The 19,089-nt window shown below is 32.8% G+C and overlaps 1 protein-coding gene across 1 annotated transcript in view; it reads right to left on the bottom strand.

Annotated features, from left to right (window-relative positions):
- Positions 1–282: 282 nt before the first annotated feature.
- Positions 283–19,089, bottom strand: part of LOC129224745 (piggyBac transposable element-derived protein 4-like) — a 35,058-nt gene continuing 16,251 nt past the window's right edge. Inside the window, exons 2-3 of the mRNA XM_054859294.1 lie at positions 7,486–8,813; positions 283–468 (exon numbers count right to left, since the gene is read on the bottom strand). Coding sequence (XP_054715269.1) covers positions 283–468; positions 7,486–8,813 — 1,514 coding nt within the window. The remainder of the gene's footprint in view (positions 469–7,485; positions 8,814–19,089) is intronic.

The raw sequence follows: 19,089 nt of genomic DNA, 5'->3' as shown, positions 1-19,089 counted from the left end.
CTTGTTTTGAAAATAATTTCATCAATTGAATCCCAGTCTGATTAAAATTTTAATTAACCGAACAAAAAAAATCGCACAAAAAAAAACGCATAAAAAGACCGCATAAAATACAGGTTTGAGTGTATAGGTGACTGCAATAAGAAAAAATATTATTGACGGTGGAACCTATTTTCAAACCATAGAATCTAAGGGGGACGAAACTGGGGAAGGGGACAAAATATGACTACTTCATTCTACATATTTTTCATAATGAAGCACATTTTTGAAATGAGAAGGTTCTTCTTATGTTTCCTGGTTGTTTTTGGTGGCATTGGAGTAAATATCAAGGAAGTGAAACGCTGTGGTTTCTGAGTTTTGAGGTATTGTTTTTGACCTAGTTGGGCCATAAGGAGGAAGCTTCTTCCTTTGTTTCTCTGACGTTTTCTTGCAGGTCATCTGAATTTGAGAAAGAGCTGAGCAAGGCGGGAGCTGCGGAAGAAGTTTCAAAGAACATTTAAAAGAAGCATTTATATATTTTACAGGCTGCGAAGGTAGCCTTGATGACTTGATTTGGACTGAAGAAAACTTTGTCCAAACTTTGGTTACTTAGCCACTCAGCACAATTTGTTTTTGCTTTTTTTTTCTTACTTTTCTTTAATTAAGGACATTCGGCATAAATAGTGTTATCTTAAACATTAGAAATACCATAAACTTCTTTAATAACTAATTGTTTCTTTGAAAATTCACTAAAGAGATGAATTACGAATAATTAATTATCACGTTTAACTCCTTGTTAGAAGTGTAGAAAGTATAGTATTCGCAAAACATGTTAAGGTAAACTTCGACTAAATATAAATTTTATCCACTCCAAAATGAATGGTGAGCTTTATAATTTGAAACATAGTACGAGGTATAACGAAATTCCGGGACAGATGGACCACCGTGTGAAATGAACCAGTCAAAAATTTCGTTATTGTGTCTCTCAATACATCAATCCACTATTTCAGTCAGGTACAGGAAGACATTTTGTATGAGTTGCTGACGTTTGCTTCTCAGAAAACAAAATGTTTTTTAGCTGAAAATCATAGTTTTTTTCTGTAAGTCGAATATTTTTTTTACATAATTATAATTATAGAATCTAACCTATTGTATTAAATGTAATCTAACTGCTTTTGATGCTCTAATGTCTGGGTACATGTACTCTTCCTATTAATCGAAAATGGTGACGTGAAACTCACAGTGAAAATTTAGGGGTGGTTGTACTTCTTACCCAGACAATCAGGAGAGATGGACCACGTCTATACAGGAGAGATGGACCTTCAATGCAATCTTGATTTTTTTTAAATATTGATTTCCAAAGAACTGAATTAATAAAACTAACGGAAGGTATTTTCCGTTTTTAAAATATGCTAACTACCTATATTAGAAAGAGTTCATAAACACGAGGAGGGACTGTAACTAATTGGGAAAAAAATGTTAAAGTCGTCGAAAAAAAAAGAATACGTGTGTTCGAATCTTTACTTAAGAAATATTATATTTTTGCAAAACTCCTTGGTATCTTTAATGTAAATGAAACTGGTTTACAGTTAAATAATAAGCCCAGGCATAGTAGCAGTCATTAAAGAATCTAAAAATGTGGTATTAATTTTATTTGAAGTAAAAATGGAAAATATTTCACCATTAGCATGTCGTAATGGCGAGGGGGCATTTTTTCCTCCTTATTGTAGTTTGAAAAGAAACATAAAATATGAGTTGCTATAGATAGAATGCCTCCTAGAGAACAAATAAAAGTGTCTCCACAGTCTGCTTACGTAAGTTATGATATCTTTTAGGATTGGTAAAAAAAATGTAATGAAAATAAACACGAATAAAAAAAATAATGAGCAACATTTCCTAATTTTATTGCGGTTCATCTGACCCGGACCACTTCGGCTAAGAAGGACCGTATAGCAACAATTTCAAAAAATCATAACAGGAACTCTTTTAAAAATATCACCTTCTACGTTATGTTTTTTGTAAGAAATATCATACAATATGTGAGCATACAACGAAAAGTAAAATATATGTAACTGTACAACTTTCAGGGAACGAAGAAAAAACGTGGTCTATTTCTCACGGAATTACTCCTACGTTCAAAAAATGTACTGTTTCGATTAACCGTCCTTAGGTAATTTTAAAAAATACTAAAATAAGTGATTTGTTGTTTCTTATACTGTAACAAAACAAAAACTGTGATGGAGAGAAGCCGAAAATATATAGTTAAATTGTATAACTTTACCTGAAGAGAATAACTAAAACTTTGCTATACTTTTTGAAAAATATAATATTAACTAATAAATATAGAATTTTCACCAGAAGAGGGTGGGAATTGTATTTCATAAGACACTCATTCTTTTTCACAAACATCTTATGAAATCGGTAATATTTCTGTGAAGCGAAAAACAAACACTGGCAGATTTTATGGAGAAAACAGCATTGGATGAATCATTTTTTTACATAGATATTAACTGGAAAAGATTGATGCTTTAATCCAAAGTAAGTGTTTTCTTTAAAAAAATGAAATATATAAATCTTCAACACTGGATACCACAAATGAAAACTACTTCCACTGTAGACATTCTTCCCCTGTTGAAGCAAATTTTAATTTAGTTTGTACTATACAGTAGCAGCTGTTGCTAAGCAAACAGATTGAAATTGAATCTCTGGAATTTCCAAGAATGGCATTATATAAAGAGAACAAGTAAACATCTACGACAGGAAGCTTAATCAAGTTAAATTAAATTTATTTCATATTATTCAGAGGCCTTTCCCCTTTAGCTTTCCTTGTTCGGACGGTCATAACTGTTTTGTTATTTAAAGTTTACTTTAAAGTTTTTGAAACTGAATGTATGGCAGCTTTGAACTCATATGAAATGCATACGCTTAGAAATAAAACTTATGTCTGCTATAATATACCGTATAATAGTCAATCTATGGGCCACGTTTCGACGCTTTCAATGAAAATTCCGTGTACATCTTTGATTTAGAAATTTGAGGACTTTAGCAATTTTAGCTGTACATTTCGTCTTTCGAATGAAATGTTAAAAAAAATATATAAGTTGGAAAGAAGTGGGAAATGAACTCTTCCCCCGTGGCCCATAATTGTACGCCTACAGGGTACAACTAGGGGGTACAACACCTGATTTTAAACTGGAAAACACATTGAAAACTTGATCTTGCCTATTGTTGTCTGAGGTTACAAGCTGTCCTCTACTTCAAACAGTATTAAGAATTTTTTTAATCCATCATTTACCTTTTAAAAAAATATTTTAAGACTTAATCATCACTTGTCGTCTCGAGTGATTAATAAAGTTCAACATAGCAAACGTAGGTAACGTTTTCTATTATCTACCTAGGTTTTGACATAGAAACATTTGAAAACTAGAAAAAACTCACCAACTAAGACCTAGGTACCTATGCTTTGGTCTCAAAAAATACGTAGGACTGACAAATTTTAAAAAAGATATCTTTTTTTTTTTTTGAAAACTGAAATGCGAAATTACATTTCTTTTTTCCAAACCTTATCAAAACAAATAATTTTTAAAAATTATCTCAGTTTGTGTTTTGTCCGGATTTAAGTCAGCACCTTCTTCAAAAACTCCTAGGAGTATAGGCGATAAGGCGACCCTTAAGCTTTCTTCTATTTTTCTTGCCATTATTTGCAATAAATAACACAAATCTGACGAAATCATCCCTGCAGAGAATAAAATGAAGCTCCAAGACAAATGAGAATGTTCATTTTCGGTAAATGTTGAGAGCTTGTGAAAACCATGAAACATTTTAAGTCAACAAGCGGATTAATTCATATATGACAAATTAGTAAAGCAAATCTGAACTTACCAGATCTTTGAAAACAGTATAAGTGGTCTGCCCAAAGCAGACTTTTGACTCTTCCACGAGTGAGTCGAATCACGCACTAAGAACGACTAAGTTGTCTACGGTATACAAAAACAATGGCAATCTCTGATAAAGCGTCTTTAGCTACCTAAATGGTAACACTACCTATGTTTTTTTTTTTGGAGCTCGTAAGTTCGAAAAAGAGGCCCTTAGAGAGCAAAATCATCGCCATGGTAAGAGTAGCCCATTGTTGCTCCCTTGGCACAAAGATGTACCGTTTTACAGTAACTGTATACGGGATGATCCAAAGGTCAGGACGTACTTTTAAAAAGAATAATTCGAAATTGAATGAAGACAAAAAGATGCGGTTTGCACTGAAAGAATAAAAAAGAAACTGGGTTTTATGGGCCGACGAAAAAAATAGTTCTGTTTTCCACCAACATACGGAGCTATAACCTTTTATTTCTCCATAATTGTTGTAATACAGTTTAACTAATCGGACTTCCTCAACTATGGACAGCATTTCCATGCATATTGACTTTGATTAGCATTGCCTGCTGTCGTATTGCTCCTTTTTATATTGTTTGTTGCTTTGCATTATCTCAAATTAAAAATTTGACAGAATATAAGACCATTCCACTTGTAAGGAAGCATTTTATAATTGAAAATCTTGGGGCAGAAATAGGACAAGCCACAAGAAGTGACTTTTAAGAGAGGGAGAAGAAGTGATCAACATTTTTGTTTGTCATAACTAGAATTGAAATAAACTTGACATTAGATTAAGTCATTTGCAGAAAAACTTATCTGGTTTTAATATTGTAGAATGTAGAATGTATAATACCTTTAAAAAATTTCATAAATATTTTTTAAAAGTTGAAAATTGGCCTACTGAAAAATTCACATCTTGAGGCATATCACATTCTTACCCCGAGCCTTTCAATTTAAGTTTTCAAAAGAAAGAAAAATCTGTTTGAAACAAATTTTGTATTCATTTCCTTTTCTTATATGTAGAAAAAATTCCGTAAAAGTAGAAAAAAAGAGAATAAGAGGGGGCATTGTGACATTTACGATTACGATTGCTATTTTTACAAAAATGATGCTGAATCGTTTCTGCGATTCCAGTCAACATGAATTTGCTAAATGAACTAACATAGATGTCAGAAACTCGTTTACAAACGAAACCAACAAGCACGTACTTGGGCGAACGGCTAAAAGCTCTTGCTTTGTGAGCTGCCTGTGAGCAATAAGACCGATGCAGTACATACAATTTTACTTAAGAGCCCTGAGTGTCATTTCCTTTCTTTTTGATGTAAAACCGTCATGTACGAGGGTTATTATTTTTTCAAGGTAAGATCGATTGCGAAATGAAGGCAACAAAGACAATGGAAACTCTTTTGTTTGAAAAATGTACATTCACCTTCCAACTACTTCTCGACGTAGTCGCCGCTCCGATTAAGGCATTTGTCGTAGCGTTGTACCAATTTTTCGATACCCTCGTCATAGAAGGCAGTCGCCTGTGCTTTCAGCCAATTCTGTACGCTGATCCGCAGCTCGGCGTCGGAGCCAAACGTTTTTCCTCCTAGCCAGCATTTCATGTGACCAAAGAGATGGTAATCGGAAGACGCGTAGAAAGGGCGGATCGGAAGTCACACGGCTGTATGGAGGATGGTCAAACACTGTCCAGAGAAACTGCTGCAGGAGATTTTTGGTTAAAGCAGCAGTGTGCAGAAGGACTATGCCTGATGACAACTATCCTCTACGTTTGTTCTGAGTCGCCCTTTTTTTCAGCATTCAGAAATCGAATTACAGCACGCACTTTACACTTGGCCACTTGGCGGGAGATGCAATTGTTCGAGACATGTTTCCTTGTTCACTGCGCGCTCCAAAATAACCACAGCGACCTGATGCACTGCACAATCTTACTTGAGAGACTGCGCAACAAATCTACTCACACCATAATCGGCTTGACTTTCTGGTTTTCATTCCGCGATCGATCGGACCTGGAAAAAAAAAACCTCGTTTGCAGTTTAAATAAACTTCGCATAGGTGTAAAATTTATTGGTGTAAATTGCTCGTGACAAAGCATAAACGTAATAGATATACAATAAACAAATAATTAAAAACATCAGGGAAGGCAATGGCTGTAAAAGAAACAGAAAACAAAAGAACTTTCAAAAATGAAATTTCATTTTTTATTTTGACATAAAAAATAGCAATGATTACATAACATCTTGTTAGTATGCATGACATGTAAACAATCATGAGCATATGATTGGGAGTTTCAAATATTGTAACCTTTTAGTTTATTTTTGTGCTTACAATTTAGATCTTTCAACGTTTAATAGCTTTGGATTACGCAAATTATCGAATATTTTACTTAAAGGATAAGTCAACTCATATCAAAAAATAAATAACCTCGCCAGGAAGGTATGATGAAAGCTTATTTTTTCTAATGTGTAATTTTTCAAGCAATTTATTTTTTAGCTTTCAGAGTGTACTAATGTAAGCTGGCACCCAAATTAGTGATGCGTAATAACCGCAGTAACCATAGTACCATAGTAACTTAGCCATAGTGTAACCTTTCGAAAGCAATATTTCGCATTTTAAAAGTTATATGAATTATATTACTCCAGAACATTGCACGATTTAATTATCTATCTGATTTCATTGAACAAGTTCACAACACATTTTTTAGTGTAGAAACATGAACTGTAAATGAATTTTTTGACAAAATTATTTTATACTCTTAAATTTAGACTTACATGACTATCATTATTATTATATGAACGAGAAAATAAAAATTTTAATGTTCATAAATTTGCGTGCATGTATTACTATTGTAAGAGTAATTTTATTTTGTTCTGTTCTAATTCCTTAATAGTTTGTTAAAAGTGGACTAACCTAACTCTTAACTCGCGAGAACTCGCGCCGTTATTCGTCACACCAGTACTCGCGCGGGGTCGAAAACGACCCCAGTACTTCTTTTTTTTCTTCCTTTTAATTTTTGCACGAATTCTTTATTTTATTTTATTTGTTTATGTTTCTCCACCAACAGAGACTTCTACAATAATTATTTTTTTTATTTGAAATGCATAAAGAAAGATTTTTATGAATTGTACTATGCACGAAAAAAAATGTTTTATATGTTAAACAATGCATAAAAAATACTTTTCCTAAGCTTTTACAATGTTTTTAAGCATATTTATGACACATTTTTAAACAACTTTTTCAAAACGTTTACACATTTTTATTCCTATTTCAGTTAGTATTCAGTTAGCAAAAGTTGTACAAAAAATATAGAATACCTAAAGAAACTTACTTACAGTTGTTGCAAACAATATTTTGATGTTCTCTGCATGCATAATTTTTGCACAATACGCAAATCTGTTGACATTTTTTGTCTTTATTTCTTGGGCACAAAGCACACCTGAATCGACCCGAAACTTTGGCCTTTTTAGTTGGGGGTTCTTCACTAACAACACGGTTTGCTTTTTTTTCTTCAACTAAACAAAATGCAAGCTTTTTTAGAAAATGTCTTCGGTTCTTATATTCCACAGGAGGGTCCTTTTTGGACAGCAGTATTATCCGTGCGTTTATAGCAGCAACATTCAGAATGCAAAAAAATACTACCATGGGCCATCGATTTGTTATCCTTGCCGTGGTGTAGGATGCCGCCATTTGATCAACAACATCCACTGCGCACTTCGTCATATTATAAAATGTAATAATCTCTGGTTTCTTTTTCTCAGCTGAATCCTCATCAATAGTGTCATCGTTATGCATCGTTGACAATAGTAAAACACATTTTCCTTTCTTTGGAACATATGAGACGATTGTGCAATATTTTTGGAATCCAAATAATGAAGAATGTATTTCACGTTTCTTCGTATTTACGAATTCAACAGGGATTTCTTTTTTATTTTTTCGCAATGTTCCTACTATTGTAAGATTTTTAGAAATCAAATCTTTGGCCAAAGGATAACTAGTGTACCAGTTATCTGTGGTAACGTTTCTACCTGTGTTGTACAGTGGCTCTACAAGTCTTTTTACAACGTCAATCGGTTTGTTCGATTTGTTGCTATTTTTACCACAGTAGATTTCCATAGATGAAGTGTAAAAAGTTCTTGCATCGACTAATGCAAATAGTTTTATTCCATATTTTGCGGGCTTGTTTGGCATATACTGTCTAAAGGCACAGCGACCCCGAAACGGTTCCAGTTTTTCGTCAATGGTCACATATTCCCCTAAAGTGTAATTTTCTTTGCAGTTTGCAACGAAAGCTTCAAATATTTCATTTATTGCAGCCAGTTTATTGTTTTGTTTCCTTGAATCTCTGGTATGTACATCGTCAAAGCGTAAACATCTCATCAAAAAAAGAAAACGGTTGTATGACATTACACAACGAAATATTTCGATTCCGGTTCCGTCAGTAGCCCATAAGTCCCTTACATTTAGATGAGAAGACTTGTGAAGACCTGCTAAATATAATCGGGCAAATAAAGCCTTAATTTCCACCAAATCTGTGCATTTTGCATCCCCGAGTCTTGAGTAATTTTTTGAAACGTCATGTATAAAAATATTAGTGCATTCAACTATTTGGTTTATCATTTTATCATCGATAAAAACGCTCCAACTCTCAAAGACATCACTGACATTTTTGGCGTTTCCTTTTGGCCCAGGAAGATGCGTAATTATATTTCGAGCTGGAGCACAGACATTAGCTCGGAATTTTGTTTTTTGCCAAATAGTTTTTGCATCTCTTCCAACAAAGGTGTCATCTCTATCGGGATCAGCAAAACTTTCACTTCCTGAAAATTCACTCTCACTGAAGTGGTCACTGAAGTTTTCTTGATCACTAAAACATTCATCGTCTGGAATGACCTCTTCATCACTCTCCACATCGGCTAATAATTTGCGAAGACGCTCCATCTCTTGCTCATATGGAGTCGGCATGCTTTCTTTGTAATAATTATTACAAATACAATTGAAAAATATGGATTAGAAAGGACAAAACTAAATTATCATGGTAAACCGCACGCGTGTGCACTCAATCTAGTCAAAATCATGACTAGAAGAAGGATTGCTGAAAACTTCTACCGTTTCCCAACCATTTTTTCTAAATTCATTGAATGCATTGCACTGGAAATAATTCCAAACACCTGTTCCGTTTCGAGAATTTTACTGACGTCAGTACTCGCGCGGGGTCGAAAAAGACCCCACTCTCAAAACCCCCCTTGTTTACAAGAATTGAAAGGAGATAAAAAAATTCCAACCACACCCACACATCAATCAAGGACACAATCTCAGCTACTCAGAAAATGATTTCTTTATCTGTCCATGAAATTCCAAGAAATTTAAACAAAAAATGGCTGGGGTCGTTTACGACCCCGTGCGAGCTCTCGCGAGTTAAGTAGTTTTCAGTTTCAAGCATGACACATTACGTAGAAATCATTTATCGGGAATACATGAAAAAAATCATCACTTTTATAATTCAGTTATATTTTTGTGTATTTTTCTTTTATTAATGTTTGACAACGAACGTAAAGATTCAGCTACACGTGCAGAGGTCATTTAATGCATACGAAATTAAAAGGAAACTGACTAAAGTGGGAAAAAGTTTAAGGTTAAAGAAAAATTCCCTAACGGCGCTATAGCAAAAAAACTAGAAAGATTACACGAACAGTGTCTTCCTTACACAGTTTGTTTCGAGATATTTCTTTTGCAATCAAAAGCGAAACATTGTTTGTGGCTCTTTACTCTGCTGCAAATGTCTGATTCCACCGAAAACGATATATATTACATCCATAAAAAGTGTTTCCGTTTATGAGGCTGAAGAACTGTTTTACAAGTAGTTTGATTTGCCGAAGGGGGATATTTAGCTGTTTCTTTCAGTGGTTTGTGTATAGAAAGAGGATTGCTCATTTGGAAGTTTTATCTGCATCAAAAGGCATTAGGTTCTGCGGTTCAGATCTTTTATGTATTTGCGCTGTAAATGATTATTGAAAATCAATTTTCATTTATTAAACCGCAAGTTGGGAAGACAAAGCGAAATATACAATAAATTTTCTAAATATACATTGTTCAGAGATATACTTGTTGGGAGAAAAGTAAGCATAAAAAATGCACAAAATTAAATCAAAGTACACTAATTAGTTTTAGATTCTTTTGGCGACTATGTAAGAGCCGAAATAGACGAGGTGAAGTGAAAGAAATAAGCAATTTTCTGCATTCATAAACCGGACAGTAAAAAACCCTTGCACTCATAAAGAAAATACATTAAAAAACCTGCTTCCTTTTAAAACTTTCTTCTTATTTCTTATCTTTTCATTTTGATTTTTATCGCCAATAGTAATTTTCATAACGTTAATAAACGTCTACGTGGAAAACAAAACATAACAAAATACACAAAACAGAATGAATTTTGCGACGACTTTCAGTTTCACTCCAGTCAGAATCTACCTTTTGAAGAAGGAGGATATCGTCTAAACTAGTGATCGGCAACCTGAATTCTGTGCCTATCTACTTTCCTAGTTTATCGAACACTAAGATCGATTTCGGGGGTTGGGAATTTCCCCTTTCCGGGCCACTGGTAAAATGTTGCTCAAAATAGTGTTTTCCTACTTCAAAAATTTCTACAACATTCTAACCGAGCATGATTTGGAAATCTGTAATACCTTTTGGAGACTTTTTTTAAAAACAAAAGTCAAAACAATTTTTTTTTTTTTGTCTAAAATGTTAGAAGTTGCGGCACTTCCAGCGGTAACAAGAAGTTCTAAAAATGTTGTGAATAACTTTTGTTTTAGAAGTTGAGTGTTCTGCAGAAAATAATAATTACTATTGGTACTTTTACGAAATAATAATAATAATAATAATTCCAGTATGTTAATTCGATCGACTGAAAACAAGATCAAGATAGACCGACCGGTCGATCGCGGTCGGCGGGTTGTCTACCGCTGTTCTAAACAGTCCTCATATCGGTATAAACTGTCATATACAAATTAGCAATGTGTGTTAAAAACCAAAGTTTCTGATGACATGAACTCTCAAAACACCTCTCGGTAGAAAGACTTAACAATCTTCTTATTTCATTCCTATTTGAATTAACGCAAAAAAGTTTTAAAGTAACACAACAAAGTAAACCAAGGGCTGTAAAAGCTTTCCAAATTTTTAGGTAATTACTGTCATTTAAAAATACCTCTAAAGTGAAGACCGAAATTACAAAACAAGTACGCAGCAATTTTTCAATTCTTTATTTAAAGAATTCATGTTTTATAAAAGTGTGTTGTCTTTCTGTTGGCAAGTCATTTTTTTTCTTTTTCTTTCTTTTTTTTTTTTTTTGTATAGCTTGCTTTTAATTTCACCCGGATTTTTCAAGGCAAAACAAGGTTCACAGACACCAGAGGATATTTCTGCAGAAAATAACATTCTTTGCACACTAGACGTTACTTCATAGCCAATTAATGCCAGCTACAGAACTGTCTTGTCTTCTACTTCAGGGAGTATTTATACAAAACCTTGAAACACACACGAAATGATATGTATAGTAAAATGTATGAATAGATGCACATAACAAAATTTGAAAAGAATTGATATGGCAAATTGAAGTAAACACTAATACTATATCATTTAGTCTAGTCTATTATATAAAAATCACCTGTCACGGTGTTATTTGTTGAATTCCTCCAAAACGGCTCGATCGGTTTTCATGACATTTTTATGCGTAGTTGTTTGGTATGAGAATAGGACATAAAGTATATTTCACATCGCTAGGTAATCAGGAAGTCCCTTTTTAGATTTTTTTCGTGACTCTCCGGCAAAATATCGCAACATGGCTCCACTTGATGGAGCTTCGGAAACTCTCAACGATTTGGAAATTTTATTTATTGCCATATATATTTATAACAAATAAAATTTTTGAAACTATTTTCAGTCTTGCTCTTTGATTCTTTTGCGAAATATTTTGATGATTGTGAAATTTGCGAAAAAAAAATGGAAAGGGAAGGGGTAGGAGGGGTGAATTTTGGGACTATAGGTATTTTAGACACCACATAAAAGAAATACAAAAAAAAAATCAAAAAATCTAATACATAAAACTGTCATGTCACGGTGTTTGTGTTAGAACCTCTGAGAAACGGCTCGACCGTTTTTTATAAAAAAATTTACGTGTATTTGGCAGGCATGAGAATAGGTCGTAATGCATATATATCATACCGATAGGTAATTAGTGTGTGTCGATCTAGATTTTTTTTTTTTTTTTTTTGGCTACCAAGAATCAAAAGGACGCAACGCTTTCGCAAAACATCGAATAACTCTCAAAGATTTAAAATTTTTATTTGTTGCTATCTACTATATGTTAACAAATAAAATGTTTGAATAATTTAAGCAAGAATTTTGCGATGATTTTCAATTTCGCTCTTTGATTCTGTTGCAGGAGTTTTTGATAATTGGTAAATTCGTGATTGAAGAATGGAAGGGTGATTTTTGGGGTTCTAGGTATTTTTTGATTCCCAATTTTGAAAAAAAAAAAAAAATCTGGATGGTGACATTTTGATTGTACCTCTGGCAGTTTCGGCGTCCCGTCGAAACTGCCAGAGCATTTCGTTCGGGGGAGGGGAGAGGATGCACCATGTGAAACTAGCAAAACATTTCTCACTATGCCAATTCTTGCCGAAATATGATCTAATGATGACATCGCATTGTTCGTTGCATCATTTGATATTTCAGAAACTTTACTGGATGGATGCAGAACAACTCATTCAGCTTTTAGGCTGCCACTTAATATTCAAAATAATGTACAAGAAAAGGTATCGACGTACTCTGTTACTCTCTTTAAGTGATTTCAGTCAAACATTTCCGTCATTCTACCTTTAAAAGTCGCTGATGAGATTAACGTTTACTTGAAATATTCGCCACTGTATCGTAATGTTGAAAAGGTCCAGCTAAAACATGTACGTCCAAATGCTACAAGATCCATTTGCTGTCAGATTCTCGGACTCAGTGTCATATATCGACGAATGAAAATTATGAATGCATAAAATTGCTCACTAATTCCAGCACCATCGTTGATTCGAGAAAATGTTCTCATTGATTGCGATGTACGCACACAATACATGCATCATGCTTGACTGGCAGAAGGAGCCATATTTGTCAGCAAAAAATGTGGAGGTTGACGGTTTATAAACTTCCAGATACGACCTGGCGACGTATCATACAACTCGATCGAAACAGTTTGCGATTGTGACGAAGCTGTAAATTATCAAACATAGTTTTTGAATCCTAGAAAAAAAATATGTGGCAGAACAAGAGAACAAGGTCTGCTGGGTCAGCTAGTAATATATATATATATATATATATATATATATATATATATATATATATATATATATATATATATATATATATATATGTACAAATTTTGAAACACTTTCATAATATAGTGAATTTTGCTTCACATATGACAAATGTGTACTAAGAGCAGGAGAGCAGGAAACAAAAATTACATTTCACATTTTGTTAAATAAAAAATAAGCACAAAGAAGGTTTATAAAACTCTTTGTGAGCATTGTAAGTGAAATAATGCAATAATGAATTACAGCACTAAAAACTGAAAATAACTATTTGATTAGAAGACAAAGCAATAGGTCGCTCACGTTACCGTATTGAGAAAATAACCCTTATTCAATAGTTTCATAGGCAAAATGTGGTTTTTTCGTTTTACTTATTTAAAATATGTTCTAAAAAAAACATATACGTATTCATTGTAAAATATATCATTCGTATTCATAGCATTGCCTTTTTCTCATAAAATTCATAACACTTTTTACAGAACAGATGGAAGCGACATTCTTTGTAAGCAACTAAATGTTCATTTCAAGCAAAGGAAAAACATTTTAATGGATTCCAATAATTTATTTTGTGCATAATGTAGCACTTACGACATGCTTTCTAAATGACAGTTCCGATTTATTCTGCTTTGCTTCTTGATATTCGTGAAAATAGTTTAGGGAACTCTAATACCATTAGCGTTTTTTTCCTCTACAACTAACTATATACCGGTTTTTAAAAGAGTTTCAAAACTTCTTAAATTGAGAAAATGTGCGTGGAAACGATAATAGGTAATGGCACTTCTAAAAGAATATGTTCTAATGGACGTATAAAACATTTATTTCAAAAAAATTGGTTTTGACTGATACCACGATAGAGTGTAAAAATATCGTTGGTATTGTAGTTTAAAAATTGCTTTAAAATTGCTTTATACTTCAGTTATTTTCGCACTACACGGTATTCTGCTTGAAATAACTACTCACTATGCGATGTTGAATAAGTAATCATATTAATTCTGCGAATTCGTAAGTTTTGGTAAGGAGTGGAAACAAAAATGTATGGATATTCATTAATTTTCAATAAAAAACATTTTTTTTTTGAAAAGGCGTTACAAAACAGCATACATTTTAAGCTAGTACTTTAAATTTTCTAAATTACTATACGTTTTTTAAAAAGTTTAATCCTTAGTTGAGCCACTGGTCACATTAAACTAAAATAATTATTAAAAAAAACTATTTCAATAAAGTAATAGGAGACACACATTGAAAATTTCCAAAATAGCGTATGATTGCAAACAAGTATTTCCTGGGTTCAGGAAACCACTTTTTTAATGAGAAAACAGTGGATGCTTGAAATGGACTTTTGGATTTAAAACTATCCAAGAAATTGTCCAATTAAATCATTTTGATAGTTCTAATTATTTTTTGCATCATTTAGTTTTTAGAATTGCGAATCTCTAAATTTTGTACAATATGTTTAGTTGGAACTTAGATAATGTATTTTTATGGTTGTAGGAAAACTGTGTGGGATATTACATAGTAGAATCACTAATCGCACATTGATCAAACTAGAACGTCTAGGAAAGCGAAGCCGCATATAGTTAGCTGCAACTTGCTGGTGTCAGTTCGCGGTGACGTACACAGTGCGACGCTGCAGTGACGACGGCTGACGAAACAATTGTAACCCAGGTCACCTAGTGCAACTTTCTCGAAAGCATCTCGCAGACACAGCGACTGTTGCGACCCTTCTGTGACCTACGTGTGAAGTTTCAGCAACGTCACATAGCAACAACACTGTTTCGAAGTCGGAAAACAGGCACTAGGTGATCAAAATTACAATGGCTTTGTTAGGGTCGTCATTGCAACGTTCCTTGGTGCCGTCGCTGCAGACTGACATTCGTAAGTGACTGCTACTTCGTAACAACGCAGTGGAAGGTGACTTTGTAGTAAATGCATCGGGACTGGCCTATGATAGTCACATAAGCATTCCCTTCTGGCCACTGCGCTATTAGGAGTTTAATTGACGTAAAGTTAAAGTCACTCAACAGTCACGAATGAGTCACATTTTAGTCACTGTTCTGTTGGAAAATTATTAGAACTTTTTTTGCTGTAGACTGATTTTGGTACAGAGATAATGGTCAATTTAATTTTTAGCCAGAAAAAAAAAACATCCTGTAACAATAAGGTCAAAATGTAACGTTTTTTCAACGTAAAATAGTAATCGGTTAGAATTTAGTTGCTATAGCGATATCGTAGTGAAGTCACATAAAAAATGGTACATATGTGTAACAATGTGACTTATCTGTATCGTCACAATTAATTCACCTTGTGATTGTGACTCGCAGTGGAGTCACTGTGACGTATCTGTGACACTTTCGGCTATTAGGTATGGCTTTGAAAAAAACAAATTATGTAAAACAAAATTGACAAATAAAGTACAATAACCATACCGTGGTAAAACTACAATTGAGTAAATTGTTCTGAGTAAAATGTAGATAATGTTGTTCGAAAATTCCAGGAATTGATATATTTAAGGTTTTTACACATAAAATTTCATTCGTTTATAGACAAAAGGTCCCAAAGTACAAATGATTTTTTTAAGTTTTATTTAAAGGGGCAAAAATACAAGGTAACAAGCACAATTTTTAGTACTAAAAACAATTATTTACTATAAGAAAAAATAAAATAGTTTTTGAAAATAAGGGAAAAAAATGAAATATCATTAATAAATGTAATATAAATTCCACTTATTTTTTTCAAAAATGCTCTGAAATGTTTTTTTAACAGCTTGTGTTTTTACAGCATCGGTACTACTTTTAAACATAATTCTTCAGTTTCGTTTAAAAATCAGAGCTTTTTTTGTTAAGAGCTCTGTATAAAGTTCCATCTTACAGACAAAAAATGGTGTGCTATTAAATGTTTACTATACAACATGTGTACTGCAGGAAAAGGAAGGCAAAAAAAGTTTTTTCTATAGTTCAGACTTTTTTTCTAAACCCGATACACTGCAGCACGTCACTCGCATGTTCAGGGTAAGAGGCAATCCTTGTGTGGGATTTATGCTGCGTCTAGCCTCTAGCATTAGATCAGAATGAAACAATAAATACCGCAAGCATTATTTACTAAATGAAAATAAAACAAAAACGTAAAGTTAAACTGATACTGTTTGAACATTCCTTAACTTCTGATGGTCCGCCGTGGCATTTTAACCTGATCGAAAATTAAGTTCTTCAGATTTCCTTTTTTATTTTTTTACGATTTTGGAGTATTTTCTTTGAATTTGGTTTATTCAATTCCCTTTCTTTATCTATGTAAAAAAAATCAGTAGAAGTACAAAAAAAAAGATAAAAAACATAAGGAATGGGCATTTAGAGTAACTAATTGCATTTCTTAGAAAAATGATGTAGAATCGTGTCTGCGGCTGCTAAATGTACGGATTTAGCTAAATGTTTAATAGTAGAGCTCACATAAACTCCTAGAAACGAAATCAACAAGGACGTCCCGCAGACGATCAGTGAAAAGCTCTTGTTTTGCCAAATGTCTATGAGCAGTGAGACCGAGGTAGCGCTATATTCAGTTTTACGCAAGTGCATTAATCTTCCGTTATAAAGGAACTGAAGAGTAAATAGTGTACATGAAAATTTTATGAACTTAATAATTAATTACAAGTTGCACTTAATAATTTTTCAATGTGCAACAAGGGAAAAATATCTGTAGAACTATGAAGATTTAAACCAGGCTATTTATTTCGCAAAAATTTTTAGTTTGTCACTGATTAACTTTTTTGCATTGATGAAACCGAGAAAATTAAAGAACTTCTAATACACATACCAAGCACATGAGACACATTTGTAAATCTACCGAAAAATTGAAAATCTATGGTAAGATTTAAAACAGGTATAATGAAATGTATTTCTAATTTACAATTTCACATTTTCATCAACTTTTCAACTAATTGAATACAATTAAAAAAATTTGAAAGTTTGTTCTACTTACAATATTTAAATGAGATACCAATGGATTAGGTGTAAAACAATAATGAAATATTTTTCATATTAAAAAAAAAACATTAGATAATTTGCACTTAAAATTCTTCAACTCCGATAACTTCACACACAAACTGAAACCTCCTGCAAGTGTTTTTAATTTGTGTAAAGATATTTATTTATTCAGATAAAATTTGAGGCTAGTGAACTAGAAATCAGCAAAACAATTCTCTATTGGTAATACTTAACAGCCTATTTGAATGTATTTTTTTTTAAATAAGTTTAGCTATCTTTTCTAATGAATCACGAAATACACTTCGTCTCATTGCTCCGATTCACAAATACTTTAAAAATTAGGTTATCCTCATCAAACCAGAAGACACATTTTAGTAAGTACAGTTAAATTTATGGAAAAGTAGATTGATAAAGCATATTGACAGTGGAACAGAATTTCATAACAGTAAATACGGTACTATGTATTGTAAGCGCTTACGTACACATACCGATGTCGTGCAAACGAAAGTCACTAAATTCCCAAGATACATTCGTAGCACTAATTTGACGAAATTGGTTATTATTTATTGTAAAATATAAGCAAATCATTCAAATATGAAATCGTATTAGCAAATATCAGACTTTAATGCTCATTGAATAACAGACGAGGGAATATGCGTTATTATTTAAGTCGTTTTCAGTATAAAAAGGAAAAATGTTAATGTGTTCAGTTCACGTTTATGAATTGTAAAGTTATTTAACATATTTACACAAATTTACCGTCTATACATGCTACGCTAGCATGAGCACGGAACAATACATCATTTGGTTAAGGGCAAAATTGAAAAAACACAGCTAGACAGTTTTCTGTTACAATTCAAAAGACTTATGTTCTGATTAGAAGTTACTATTCTTACTAACCATGCAAAATATACAAAGAGAAAATGACGCCATCATATGCTCAAATTATTTAGCCTTCTAATAAAAGGGTAGCAGTATGTCTTGATAGATGGTACATAATTAACCTTGAGATCAAGCCCCGGATTAGCAGCTTCTGTTGGAGTAACAAATGATGTGAGGAAGTGGAATGCGATTCATTCATTAATTCCAGCTCGTAGAATTATTTCTCAAATACAGGTATTAAATAAAGCGCACTAGATATGTGGTCTTCTAAAAGATATGTAAATAAGATAAGTATGTTAATTAGTTGAAGTTATGGTTGTAAAAAGGTATTATATATATATATATATATATATATATATATATATATATATATATATATATATATATATATATATATAAACCAAAAACAAATACAAATAAGTGAAAGAGATCAATGCAAGGCGTTCTGCGAAGGATACTGGATTTCTGTAAGTAATGCACGAGATATAGATTAAAGACGAATTTCATTTTGAAAACTCAAAAGAAAAACATTTTCGGAAGCTACTTTGCAAAGTGGGACCACCAAAAACTGACCCCCCCCCAAATAAAAAAAACAGATCAAGTCTTTTATTTGCTCAAAATATCTATATTAGGCATCTGACAAGTGAGTAAACTAAAAAAAATAATTGATAAAGTATGTGTTTTCTGTCATTTTAAATTTATGGAGAATACGAAACACAAATTGGGGAAGACACACCGAATAAGTTATTACCACAAGAATTGCCTTTCACACATATCGGTACTAGGGGGTAAATCAACTAAACTTTCGGGTCTATTTCAACTAAATTTACCCCCTCAGCTGACCAAAAAAACAAGAAAAATAAGTTGAAAATGGATTTTCATTAGAAATACTGCGTCAAACTCATTTTCCCTTTACGCTTTTTATGTGTAACTTCAAAAAAGATTGCTGATAGCTGATAGATTTGAAACGTTAAGGGACTGCAAATTTAAACCATCAGTAATGGTAGCTCAAAAGTAGTATTTGCATT

Source organism: Uloborus diversus, chromosome 6 (genome assembly GCF_026930045.1).
Source record: "Uloborus diversus isolate 005 chromosome 6, Udiv.v.3.1, whole genome shotgun sequence".
In the NCBI taxonomy this organism is placed as follows: Eukaryota; Metazoa; Arthropoda; class Arachnida; order Araneae; family Uloboridae; genus Uloborus; species Uloborus diversus.
Note: the sequence above shows the minus strand (reverse complement) of the source record. Positions and strands in the feature narration are given on the sequence as shown.